At 38.6% G+C, this 14,823-nt stretch overlaps 1 protein-coding gene across 2 annotated transcripts in view; it reads left to right on the top strand.

The window, feature by feature from the left end:
* LOC150094565 (uncharacterized) overlaps nt 1-14,823 on the top strand; it is a 65,535-nt gene that overhangs the window by 15,000 nt on the left and 35,712 nt on the right. For both annotated transcript variants that reach the window (XM_090412015.1, XM_090412016.1), the window contains exon 2: nt 7,668-7,870. In XM_090412015.1, the coding sequence (XP_090268141.1) occupies nt 7,676-7,870 (195 nt within the window). In that variant the 5' untranslated portion in view covers nt 7,668-7,675. The remainder of the gene's footprint in view (nt 1-7,667; nt 7,871-14,823) is intronic.

Here is a 14,823-nt window from a genome sequence, read left to right as displayed (position 1 = left end):
AAATGCATCTCCAATTTAGCCTTATGGGTACCAAATGAGTGATCATTATGGGTGACTTTAATTTTCCAAACATTGATTGGGTAGATGAGAAATCTCATGATAAGAAAGAAGAGGAATTTATTGAATTGTTGTGAGACAACTTTCACAAGCAGCATGTGAAAGAAAGAACTCGAGGTTAAAATATTATTGGATTTGCTCATAGTATCAGAAGGGGGTCTCTGTTAAGAATATGGCTATTTTACCACCAGTTGGTGACAGTGATCATTCTGTGCTTTCTTGGGAAGTATCTAATTATATTGATGTTCCCATTAGAACAGATTACATGCTCAACTACAAAGCTGGATATTATGATTGATTTAGAATTCTATCTTTGGTCCCATGGTATCAGTTACTGAATGGGAAAAATGTCAGCAATGCATGGGAATCTTTGAAGAAGTGCTTAAAGGAGATGATATCTGAATGTATCCCTCGTTCGAAGAATAAATAGGTTGGGAGTGAAATGGATGTGCAACCTTATTAAGCAAGAGATCCATAAGAACATAATGTAGAAAAAGAATATTGTGAGAATAAGTGAGAGTGTTATGAAATATATAAAACTCAGGCCAGAAAATTAATATTGTGTAGAAAACTAAATCAGAGTATGAAAAGAAATTGGCCATGCAAGCTAAAGGCAATCAAATCTAAAATAATTTTATCATTATGCCACAAGCAAAAAAAGAATAGCTTTATTGAATGCAGATGATGTTCTAGTGTCGGAAGCTAATGAGATTTTTCAATTAATGAGTGCTCACTTTGCTAAGATATATCAACCAAGTGTATGTAACATAGTGCACAGTGCTACTGCTACATTGAATGAAGAGTTAGAGGTTCATGAAAATGGGGTTGAATAGCTGTTGCATAACCTGGATAAAAATTTCTCAATAGAGACAGATGGAATATCAGCCCATTTGCTGAAGGAATGTTCAGCTGAATTGGGTAGGCCTTTCACTTGTTTGTTTAACTTGAGTCTCATCTCAGGAATGATGCCACAGAAATTGAAGGAATATATGATAGTTCCAATGTACAAGGGTGGTGCAAAAACTGATTTGTCTAACTACCAACCTATCAGTATCTCTGGTGTGGTGGTGAAGATTTTAGAGAAGTTGGTAAGAACTTGCATACAGAAATGGGTAGAGAAATGAGCTGTATTCTGCATGAGCCAGACCCAGAAGTGATACCAAGGTTGAAGTAATGCACGTCATATTTCTATATACAAGTAGTCAAAAGGTGTCGCTTATTACTAAAATAGACTGGATTAGAGATGTTGAAAGTTTTTTTTCACTTGGTTATATATAAATTAAAGCTGCCAAGAAATTATATTCTTTTTTAATCCTTTGGTTCTCACTGATGAGACCTGCATAAAAGTTGAAACCAGTCTCGGTAATGGCTCTTATCATAATGCATAGCATTACATGTCTATAAGGTGCATTATGGGTTACTAAGGCAAGTGATGTGAAGTCATTAGCCTCTATATACAAGTAGCCCAGTTGTGAAGTGATTTCACACACAGACTTTGTTTGCATACACTTGGATAAAGGATTAAACCAAGAAAATAATTTCTTCACATCTTTAATTTATAGTATAGCCAAGTGAAAAATCTTACAACAACTATCTCTAATCCAGACTTTTTGTGGTAATAAGGTGTGACTCCTTTTGGCTACTCATATATGGAAATATGACTTGTGCATTACTTCAACTTTGGTATCACTTCTGGGTCTCAATAAAAAGACTTCAAAGGTTGAAACTGGTCTGGGTAGTGGCCCTTCCTATAATGCATAGTATTATACATGTATGTAAGGATATGTGCATTACATTATGGGATACTAAGGCCATTGATGTGAAGCTATTAGCCTCTATATACAAGTAGCCCAGTTGTGAAGTGACTTCACATACGAACTTTGTTTGCATACACTTAGATAAAGGATTAAACCAAGAATATAATTTTTTGGCATCTTTGATTTTTGAATAACAGTAGCACACCAAACATGAAGATAAACTGCATGATTGGAAACAATTTCAAGTATAGTTATATGGACAATTTTCAAAATGGGAAATTGGACAGTGAAACTTTTTGGTTTATGGGCCTACTGAAGATTCTCCTAAGGAAGAATTGAAGGAATTTTTTGAGTCATTAGAGATGTCATCTGACATAAAGAAAATGGGAAAAGGTGGTCCATGTTGGAGATCTAAAGGAGAATAAGAAATCCATGGCATATAGAAATGTTTTGGGAAACTTTGGGAAAAAAAAGGACAAAAGCTAGCAATAATAAATAGATGCTGGATTGCTGTTCTGGACAGACACGGACTAGTTATTACTAACACCATGTTCCAGCATAAAAATATTCACAAATTCATATGGAGAGAAGAAGCAAGAAGTCTCGCATTGTTGACCATGTTATTGTTGATAAGCATATCTTCAGACTGGTTCAGGATGGGGGATTTAAAATTGCAAATGATAACCACTTTGCTTTTAATACGATAAAATGAATATCCCATTGAAAAGAACAGTATTGTCAGAAAGTTGTAGAAAGAATTAAAGTTGAGTAGCTTTTGTAGGTGATTGCAGACTCAACTACACAAACTTATTCAGGAAAAATTGGAGTTTCAGTTGCGAACTCGGAAGAAAACATTGACACAGTGGACACAAAATTATAGAAGCAGTCTTGGAAATGAAGCAAGCATGCCAACAAAAGTTCCTAGCAAATAAGTCAGCATATATCCTAAGAGAATATGAGATGGGGGGGGGGGGGGGAGAATCTTCCTGAGTTATATATACTCAAGAAAAACTTGTTAGGCTCAAACTGCATGGTTTAACTTTTTATAAATAATTAATTTGTATAGACACATCTGGTCATGAATGCATAATGTATATGGCATTGTTCAAAATTTTAAAATTTGTTTTCTTGTTCATAAGTTATTTCTTTAGCTTTTTATTTAAGTTTTTTGTTACATTGTGGTCTATTGTAACCTTGATAATGGCACTATTTATGAATTTTGCTGTCCTTGTGCCAAGAAATTCCAAACCAACTGACTGAATAATGAAAGGTCCATATCAGAATGCCATAAGCCTTCAAACCCATAACTGTGTTCTCCTCTTTCAAAATCTTTGTTCATAATTAAAGATAGATTAGTATGAAGTTTTCTCTTTGGTTGTTTGCATTTGAATGGAGGGGGGGGGGACCCTGATTAAGTGTGTGTATTATCATGTATAGCTCTTCTTCATAACTGTCTAGTCATGCTTTCTATAGAAATTAGCCACCTTTTCCATTAGCCAATCTACATGGATAGGATCTTTTCTGTGGGTGTTGGCACAGAAAAAACAATCAGTTCATTATTATTTACTGTTGCCTTGCATACTTTCAGTTGTACCTATATTAAATTTGAAACAATATGGAAAAGATAAGCTTGGTTTCTATGCAGGGATGCTGTGCAAGTCCCATAATAATCCAGCAGACCCTAACCTGGTTGTCTTGTTAGTTGTTTAATCAAATCCTCAACCAGCATGTTGTGTATTCAAATCCTGCTATGATCATGGATATTTGTGAATGTCTTGAGACAGTAGATGAATTTTCTCACCTGCTCTTCCCCAAGCCTGAAAGTAGCATGGGGAAATATAGAATAGGGTTTCCAGATTATCTAATCCTTAACTCACCCATAGTATTAAGGCTAATGTACTAAAGTTTACAACCTTTCATGAGTGAAATTTAAAAAAAAAAAAAGTATGTTAATGAAGCGTGATGCAGTCTGATTTTTGATTGTATGCTGTCAAAATGTACTTATGAGTTTCTCATCTTATACAATCTTGAACCTCAAAATTATTTTGTTGCTCAGGGATCTTACTCTGATGAATAAATATTGAAGACATTAAGAATGTTTTACTCTGTCATTTCAAGATGGATATGCAAATTATGCCTAGTACCACTGTATCAGCTTTGAGTTTTTTGCAATTGTAAAAATATGTTAATTTAATTTTATTTATTTTCTTTAGTTCTAAGTCTCTATATTCAATATATTTAATATTTTTCTTATTTTTACTTATTTGTCATAATGCCGAGTTGTAATCTCGTTGCTTGAAGTAGTCTATCACCTTTAATCCTTTCAGTCTAACAATTTTATTACCCCCACCCCTCTTAAGGTTGTAACTATGCTACTTCACGTGTATGTAGTTCAGAATTTAGGAATTGCCTCTGGCTGTAGCCAATTCCTTTGTCTAACTAGCTGGCTTTTTCTCACACTGATCTTTGAAAATTTATTTGTATTTACAACTGCGCCATCAGAGATCGTGTAGAGGAACTGTATATCTTTCCTATACATGCAAGAGAAACGCCCAGCATGACATTGAAATATCTCTAAAATTCTGCTCTAAGTCAAGCAACATTTAAAATAGGTCAAAACACATGCAATTTACAGACAAAAAATACTAGTTGTGGTGATGGGCAGTAGATGGCACTGATGGAGGTGATTGGTAGTGGAGGTACGGTGTAGTGGTAGAGACGGTTGTATAGTAGGTGTCCTCCCGTGATGAGTCTTCGGACTCCTTAGAGGTGTCAGGAATAATAATAATAATAATTAAGGTCACACGGGTTCTATCTTTTTATGATAAATTTATTGGTAAGGCAAGTTATTTGACAAACAAAACAATTTATTCATGCTAATTCAAGGTACATACAATGATTGAGACTACATATATCAAAATATCTGACTCTAATTTACTCAACAAATCACATGGAAACAATGAAAAATGACTAATGCAATAAATACTCTCATACATAAATCAGACACTGAACAGACTTATACTCACTTTAAATTAAATTAACTCAGACAAGATTGGCCCTAAGATCCAAAGAAAATCCTAGGGAATTTTTTAGCTATGTGACCAGTAGGAGGAGAAATGACTGTGGAAGAATGATATTGTGGGATAAAAATGGGAATAGAGTGACTGATGCAGAGGACATAGTGGAATTGTTCAATGACCACTTTATTGGAGTATTTCATCCTGGAGGAGTCAGTTTTAATGCTAGAGGGATAGGGCAGGTTCCAGGTTTAGAGGTACAGGAGGAGAGTGTGTTTCAGATACTGAGAACTCTGGATGTCAATATAGCTTTGGGACTGGATGGTATTTCACCACGAGTTTTGAGAGAATGTGCTAGGGAACTGACAGTGCCTTTAACCTGGCTTTTCAATGAAAGTCTGGCTGTGGGAAAGGTGCCCAGGGAATGGAAGGAAGGTAAGATAGTGCCATTGCATAAGGGTGGTAACAGACTGGAAGTGTCTAATTATAGGCCAGTTTGTGTCATCAGTAGTTGTTAAGATCTTGGAGAAAGTAGTGAGGGACCATATACAGCTTTGGGCAGATGAGGGTAATGTTATCTGTGAGAGTCAACATGGATTTGTGAAAGGGTGCTCTTGTTTTAGCAATATGCTAGCCTTTTATAATAAAGTTACAAGAACATTAGATGAGGGAAAGGCATATACTGCAATTTTCTTGGACTTAGCGAAGGCATTTGACAGGGTGCCACATGATAAGCTGATATTTAAGTTGCAGCACATGGGTCTGGATGTCAGATTGGTCAACTGGATTCAGGATTGGCTGTCTGATAGGTATCAGAGAGTTGTGTATGGTGGAGCAGTTTCAAGGAGGCAGAGGGTTACAAGTGGGGTCCCACAGGGCTCAGTACTAGGACCTATATTGCTTAACCTTTATATCAATGACATTGCAAGGGGATATTCAGTTGTTTGCGGATGATGCGAAGCCGGGAAGGATTATTAGTAATAGTGCAGATGTGGTAGCCCTGCAAGAAGATTTGAATAAGCTAGATAGATGGGCAAATGAATCGGGGTGTTGGTTTAATGCAGCAAAATGTAAGGTCTTGAGGTTTTTTTGGATACATTGATGGGATGCTGAGGAGTTATACTGGAGGAAGTAGGGGAGACGAGAGATCTGGGGTTGATTGATAGAAACCTGAAATTTAGGGTACATATTGCAGAGGTGGTGAAGGTAATACAGAGGATTGCTGCAATTATGAGAAGGACACTGACCTGCAGAGATAAAAGGGTTATCATTCCATTGTAAGTCTCTGATCAGACCACACAGACTATTGTTCTCAGATTTGGTCCCCAGGATTTGAAGGGGATAAATTAACTGTGGAAAGGGTATAAAGACAGAAGACAAAGATGGTTTCAGGATTGTACAATTTTGGTTATGAGGATCGGCTGAGAGAATGTGGACTGCAGAGTTTAGTGGATAGAAGAAGGAGAGGTGATATGATTGAGACTTTTAAACTGCTGAGAGGTGGTTACAGGGTTGACACTGGGGAGTTCTTTCACTTGGTTGAACAGCGAGAAGGAGTGATGACAAGAAGCCATCCCTGGAAGTTATGAAAGGAAACTGTGAGCAAGAGGGTGAGGAGCGGTTTCTTTGCATGGAGGGTGGATGAACCATGGAATGCATTACCTGATGGAGCGGTGAAAGCGAGAATGGTCAATGAGTTTAAGGAGTGGTATGATAGAATTTGCATTTCTTGGAGGGGGACCTCCCCTCGATGAGTCTTGACAGACTTTATGTTCTTAGAAAGGACCTCCCATGATGAGTCTTTTAATTCCATGGAGGCCTGAATAATAATAATAATAATAATAAACATTATTAGGCTTAACTAAAATTTTCACATACAATTCCCTTTTCAATGTGTAACATTAGCTAATTCCTCTGAACTCTGCAAACTACTTCACAATTTCTTAGAAGTGCAGCTTTCTGTCTTCACTACTGTTCCTTATGCTAACAAACTATAAAATCAGCAATCTTTGTCATAATTTTCACATCTAGGAAAGTTCTGCTTAAAATCTTACTTGCTACTTTGTCATCCAGTTCATTATACAAGATCCTAGAGATCGTTGACACGTTCTTCCGATAAAATCCACAAACAGGCACTATTTCATGACATCGATGATGCATCACACGCGCGGAGATCGTCAAGGAACTTAGTGGTGGGAATTCTGGAGTAGACTGTCACTGCTATTACGAACCTTCTATCATTGTCGGACTTCTGCTGGTGGGACATGGATCCCCATCCTTGGACAGCAGGATACATAGGAAACTCCTCATAGCGAGAGCTGGAACAGAAAAGAACCCCACCAGACAGCCCCTTTTCCCTCGATTCTTCCCCCTTTTCTTCTGCTCTCCTGACCTTGGAACTCCTACAGATGGAATCACCTGAATTTTATTGGAGGGGGTGTTCTCCGCCACTCTGTGGTCCCTGAGTTAAGATGGGAAATCCCATACTTCATTGACCTTCGCGAGTCGCACTAGCCTAAGGCCTTACATTTTAATCCTGTCTGAGTGATTTCTTTGTTTGTACAATCTTTATAACAGTTTATTCTAACATTTTTCTAGATTTAACAGCATAAATGAGCTAAGTGCTATCAAGTAAAATTGGTATAGAAGAATTTTTTTTTTCTAAATTCCTTCTATACAAGATTTTACACAATGAAAGATCTGTTGTAGACACTAAATTGACTCTTCCATGATGTTTTTAGTGGTGTGATATTGATAGATAACATCAACATTTAGATAGATTTATGTATTCAGAATTTTTTGTTGATAACATTCTCCTTGCCTTTCTCCCCTTTAGTGCTAAAAATGTTCATGTTACAAAAAATAATTGGTCGTGAAAAGTTACCTGATTCAGCAGCAAGTTGTTCAGATTGTGAAGGACAACTCGATTCTGAAGAACAAGATGGTTTTGTTGTTATTGGTGAGACATCTAATGATAAAACTGCTATTAAAGATACAGATGTTAGTCAACAGGATTTACCTCCACCATATCCATTGATGGTAAGTGGCTGTAACAGTGCATTCCATTTTAATGAAAACTTTAGTCTACATTTGTGCAAAATTTCCTGCATTGGCATCTGAATTTGAAAACTTACAGAAAGTTCTGATTTGATCAATATTATTCCTAAGTTCAAAATTATTCCATTTTTAATCTTGTAATCCCCTCACTGACTTAAACATCTCTATCATATCACCTCTTTCCTGGATATCCAATAAACTGCAATTTACATTTTCTTAATTTCTCCTCTCAACCAAAATCCCTAATATTGCCATAGTCATTCATCTCTGATACCCTATCAACAGTTTTAACATCACATTGAATGCTTGGGTCATCAAATTTGCACATAGTAGTCCAACCATTGCAGTGTACACCCACTTCCTTATCTACTTTTGAAGACAACACAGCATTGCAACACTTAGTGTGCCCCCCCCCCCAAACCTGGCTTCTGTCAGCCATTGCTCACGGATCCTAAATCACAGTTCCACCAATACAGTACACAGCTTAACTCCTCTACACTCATAGTAAAGCACATTAACATTATACAGTAATCCCTCATTTATTCATTTATATGTGAAATCAGTTTGCTGGTCAGATAATTGAAAAGTTGGCTGTTTTGAAGGCCAGCTAACTGAGCTAAAAATATTTACATTTTCCTTAAGGAACTTGATGTGAGCACTGTAGTACGTTACTGGTTGCCTTCCTTTTCTGGGATGTTGTTCTTATGCACAAGTTGCTGATACACCATCTGATCAAAAGTATCTGGACACCCTGCCCTTGAGAAGTCCAAAACTGATGTCTAGATGTAACTATGACCTCATTTACCGGCATAAAAGGAAGCATGGAGCTGTGTGCTGTTCAATGATAAGCAGTACGAGCAGAATGGGTAAATCAGAGGAGCTCAGTGACTTTGAATATGGACTAGTTATTGGTTGCCACATCAGTAAGAAATCTATCAGAAACATTTCAACCCTTACCAAGTTGCCCAAGTCAGCAGTTGGTGATGTGATTCTGAAGTGAAAACATAAAGGCAAAATCGCTGTTGGGTGGGTGCGTTTAATGACAGACAGGGACCATTGAGTGTTGAAGAAGGTGACTTGTGGAAATTGCCAGACATCGAGTGAAACAAACACCTGGGAGTTCCACAGTGCTACTAACTATCCAGCTAGCACTGTGACTGTGCGTCGAGAATTAAGAGGAATGGGGCTCCCATGGTCGAGCTGCTGCCCATAAACCAAACACTTCTCCTGTGAACGCTAAGTGCCACCTGCAGTGGTGTAAAGAGCACTGCCACTGGACAGTGGACAACTGGAAATGTGATTTGGAGTGATGAATCATGCTTTATCATGTGGCAGTCTGATGAGAGAGTCTGGGTGTGACGAATGCCTGGAGAATGATTCCTGCAAGTGTGTGTGGTGCCAACAGTGAAATATGGAGGAGGTGGCAGCGTTACAGTGTGAGGGCGTTTTTCATGGAATGGATTTGGCCCTCTCGTAACACTACATGGAAATTAAATGTGGGGGGGGGGTACAAGGACATTTTGACCCATTTTTGTGTATGGTAGAAGATCACTTTGGTGATGACTGTTGTCTGTATCAGCATGACAATGCTACCTGTCATAAAGCAAGGTCTGTGAGGGAAGGATTTGTGGACAATAACATTTCAGAAATGGACTGGCTGGCACAGAGCCCTGACCTGACTCCTATAGAACATCTTTGGGATGAATTAGAATGCAGACTTCGCTCCAGACCCCAACGACCAAACTGTTCAGTCTACAGCTCTTCAGGAAGAATGGGCTGCCAATTCCTCCAGAAACGTTCTGACACCTGGTAGAAAGTCTCCCTGGCAGAGAAAGAGCTGTCATAGAAGCAAAGGGTGAACCCACCCCATACTAATGTCTACTACTGGAAAGAGTGTCACAGTAAAAGTCTGATTACAGTTTCGAATGGGTGTCTGAATACTTTTGATCAGATAGTGAATTTAATAATAAATTTAGTTTAATCCTTTATCCAAGTGAGAGCAAACAAAGTTTGCGCCTGAAAATATCTTCAGGACTGAATATGGTGTTGTACTATCTTACCTGGGTAAGTAGTACAACACCAGGCAACTCGTAGCAAAGGTGGAGCAAGCTACTACTACCACTCCTGTCCCAGTATCTCCCATAATGCAAAACACATCTCCTTACGGATATGTATAATGTTATGCATTAAGGGATTAGCCACTACCCAGACTAGTTTCGACCTTTATTGAGGTCTCTTCAGTGGGAGCCAGGCCCAGAGTTGGAGATACCAGGCAGAAGCAATAGCAAGGTCATCTTTACCTATAGGAGTTGCCAAAAGGTTTGCCACCTTTTTCAGGACTGAATATGGTGTTGTACTATCTTACTTGGGTAAGTAGTACAACACCAGGCAACTCGTAGCAAAGGTGGAGCAAACTACCAACACTCCTATCCCAGTATCTCCCATAATGCAAAACACATCTCCTTGCAGATATGTATAATAATATGCATTAAGGGATTGGCCACTACCCAGACTTGTTTCGACCTTTATTGAGGTCTCTTTAGTGGGAGCCAGGCACAGAGTTAGCTTGCTCCACCTTTGCTACGAGTTGCCTGGTGTTGTACTACTTATCCAGGTAAGATAGTACAACACCATATTCAGTCCTGAAGATATTTTCAGGCGCAAACTTTGTTTGCTCTCACTTGGATAAAGGATTAAACTAAATTTATTATAGTCTAACCAAGTGAAAAATAAACTTTCAACATCTTTCTCTAAATCCAGAGTAATTTAATAAAAAAAAAATAAAAAAAAGGTGGCAAATCTTTTTTTTTTTAGGCAACTCCTATAGGTAAAGATGACCTTGCTATTGCTTCTGCCTGGTATCTCCAACTCTGGGCCTGGCTCCCACTGAAGAGACCTCAATAAAGGTCGGAACTAGTCTGGGTAGTGACCAATCCCTTAATGCATAACATTATACATATCTGCAAGGAGATGTGTTTTGCATTATGGGAGATACTGGGATAGGACTGTTCGGAGCTTGCTCCAGGCGCAAACTTTCTTTGCTCTCACTTGGATAAAGGATTAAACTAAATTTATTATAGTCTAACCAAGTGAAAAATAAACTTTCAACATCTTTCTCTAAATCCAGAGTATTTAATAAAAAAAAAAGGTGGCAGACCTTTTGGCAACTCCTATAGGTAAAGATGACCTTGCTATTGCTTCTGCCTGGTATCTCCAACTCTGGGCCTGGCTCCCACTGAAGAGACCTTACTAAAGGTCGAAACTAGTGTGGGTAGTGGCCAATCCCTTAATATGCCTAACATTATACATATCCACAAGGAGATGTGTTTTACATTATGGGAGATACTGGGATAGGAGTGTTGGTAGCTTGCGCCAACTTTGCTACGAGTTGCCTGGTGTTGTACTACTTACCCAGGTAAGATAGTACAACACCATATTCAGTCCTGAAGATATTTTCAGGTGCACACTTCGTTTGTTCTCACTTGGATAAAGGATTAAACTAAATTTATTATTATTATTATTATTCAGGCCTCCATGGAGTCAAAAGACTCGTCATGGGAGGTCCTTCCTAAGAACATAAAGTCTGTCAAGACTCATCGAGTGAAGGTTCCCCCTAAGAAACACAGTATATCATACCACTCCTTAAACTCATTGACCGTTCTCGCCCTCACCACTCTATCAGGCAATGCATTCCACGGCTCAACCACCCTCCATGCAAAGAAACCACTCCTCATCCTCTTGCTCACAGTTTCCTTTCATAACTTCCAGGGATGGCCTCTTGTCATCACTCCTTCCCGCTGTTCAACCAAGTGTAAGAACTCCCCAGTGTCAACCCTGCAACCACCTCTCAACAGTTTAAAAGTCTCAATCATATCACCTCTCCTTCTTCTATCCGCCAAACTCTGCAGTCCACATTCCCTCAGCCAATTCTCATAACTATCCTTGTACAGTCCTGAGACCATCTTTGTCATCCGTCTTTGTATCTTTTCCACAATTAATTTATCCCCTTCAAATCCTGGGGACCAAATCTGAGAACAATAATCCAAGTGTGGTCTGATCAGAGACTTATACAACGGAATGATAACCCTCTTATCTCTGCAGGTCAGCGTCCTTCTCATAATTGCAGCAATCCTCTGTGTTACCTTCACCACCTTTGCAATATGTCCCCTAAACATCAGGTTTCTATCAATCATCAACCCCAGATCTCGTCTCCCCAACTTCCTCCAGTATAACTCCTCCCATAGAGTATGCAGCATCCCATCGATGTTTCCCAAACCTCAAGACCGTACATTTTGGTGCATTAAACTGACACCCCCATTCATTTGCCCATCTATGTAGCTTATTCAAATCCTCTTGCAGGGCTACCACATCTGCACTATTACTAATAATCCTTCCCAGCTTCGCATCATCCGCAAACAACTGAATATCCCCTTGCAATGTCATTGATATAAAGGTTAAGCAATATAGGTCCTAGTACTGAGCCCTGTGGGACCCCACTTGTAACCTTCTGTCTCCTTGAAACTGCTCCACCATACACAACTCTGATACCTATCAGACAGCCAATCCTGAATCCAGTTGACCAATCTGACATCCAGACCCATGTGTTGCAACTTAAATATCAGCTTATCATGTGGCACCCTGTCAAATGCCTTTGCTAAGTCTAAGAAAATTGCAGTATATGCCTTTCACTCATCTAATGTTCTTGTAACTTTATTATAAAAGGCTAGCCTATTGCTAAAACAAGAGCGCCCTTTCACAAATCCACGTTGACTCTCACAGATAACATTACCCTCATCTGCAGAGTGCTGTATACGGTCCCTCACTACTTTCTCCAAGATCTTAACAACTACTGATGATACACAGACTGGTCTATAATTAGACACTTGCAGTCTGTTACCACCCTTATGCAATGGCACTATCTTACCTTCCTTCCATTCCCTGGGCACCTTTCCCACAGCCAGACTTTCAATGAAAAGCCAGGTTAAAGGCACTGTCAGTTCCCCAGCACATTCTCTCAAAACTCGTGGTGAAATACCATCCAGTCCCAAAGCTTTATTGACATCCAGAGTACTCGGTATCTGAAACACACTCTCCTCCTGTACCTCTAAACCTGGAACCTGCCCTATCCCTCTAGCATTAAAACTGACTCCTCCAGGATGAAATACTCCAATAAAGTGGTCATTGAACAATTCCACTATGTCCTCTGCATCAGTCACTCTATTCCCATTTTTATCCCACAATATCATTCTTCCACAGTCATTTCTCCTCCTACTGGTCACATAGCTAAAAAATTCCCTAGGATTTTCTTTGGATCTTAGGGCCAATCTCCTCTCATATTCCAGTTTCGCTTTCCTTATCACACTAGTCGCTCTTCTGGCCTGTGTCTTATATTCTTCACGCATCCTCTCTTCACCTGTCTCCTTATATCTCTTCCATAGCCTCTTTTTCACATAGTCTAACCAAGAGAAAAATAAACTTTCAGATAGTGTATTTGTTTTGTATGGGAGGAGAGAACGTTCTCAATTTCCTATCCATCCCTCATTTCTTCAAGCTTGTAAACTAAACTTGCCATGCAGTAATCTATCAGATGCCCTTGTGAAGTCCAAATATATACTGTATATGAGTCCCTTACTCACTGCATTCATCCACTTTATCATAAAATTCAAGTTGATTTGCTAAAGCAAAATCCTCCTTTTATAACCGATGCTTACCAGTATTGAAAATCCTATGACTATCAATTCAGTCCTATATTCTGCCCTTAACCAGTCTCTCCAATACCTTAACCGTAATTGCAGATAACAAACTGGCCTGTAATTGAAAAATTGTGCTACTGCATAAGGGTGTTGCTGTCCTAGTACTACATTTGTTCAGTGGCATTATTTTCTTTTTTTTTTTTTTTTTCACTTCTTGGGAACTCACTGCAAGACTCATTAACCTCCCACATGTCTAGTCATTCATCAAAACATGGATACTATGCATACAATCAAGATGAAATAACCTGGATTAGAAGTATAAGTCCCATCAGTTATTTTCTTTATTAGATGTAATCCTTCACATGCATCAGAATTCAGCTGGATTAACTTATATTGATAGCTGCAGAAATGCATTTTGTTCAAGGTATGTAAAGTAGTTGGGGTTTTATATAGGGATATTAGATGGATTAAATGTGTACAACATATATATATGTGTGTATATATATATATATATTTAATAAAATAAATTAAATAAAATATTTAACGTTAATTATATTATAGAAGGACTAGAAATTAAAAAAACAATATATATATATATATATGTTAAAGATACCAAGTAATTTTAAACCTGGTTTTACTCCATTTCCCAAGTAAGCAAACAGACTAAAAGTCAAGTTTGCGCCTGCAATTGATGCAAGTCTAACTGATCCCACAGGTAGTGCAGGACCAGGGAAACTCGTGGCAAAGGTGGAACAAGCTCCGATCACTAATCTTAATATTTACCCTTAATGCCAAAACACATCTCCAAGAAGGGGATGTATGATGTTTTGTATTAAAGGCAAGGGGCCACTACCCAGACCGGTTTCGACCTTTATTGAGGTCTCGTCAGTGGGAGCTAGGCTAGAATTAGAAATACCAAGATTTAGTAGTACAGAGCTTGTAAGTATTTCTTACTTACAAGGAAATTACTTACAAGCTCTGTACTACTAAATCTTGGTATTTCTAATTCTAGCCTAGCTCCCACTGACGAGACCTCAATAAAGGTTGAAACCGGTCTGGGTAGTGGCCCCTTGCCTTTAATACAAAACATCATACATCCCCTTCTTGGAGATGTGTTTTGGCATTAAGGGTAAATATTAAGATTAGTGATCGGAGCTTGTTCCACCTTTGCCACGAGTTGCCCTGGTCCTGCACTACCTGTGGGATCAGTTAGACTTGCATCAATTGCAGGCGCAAACTTGA

The sequence above is a fragment of the Typopeltis vanoorti genome, chromosome 22, assembly GCF_054136105.1.
Source record: "Typopeltis vanoorti isolate ZY-2024b chromosome 22, IOZ_Tvanoo_1.0, whole genome shotgun sequence".
In the NCBI taxonomy this organism is placed as follows: Eukaryota; Metazoa; Arthropoda; class Arachnida; order Uropygi; family Thelyphonidae; genus Typopeltis; species Typopeltis vanoorti.
Note: the sequence above shows the minus strand (reverse complement) of the source record. Positions and strands in the feature narration are given on the sequence as shown.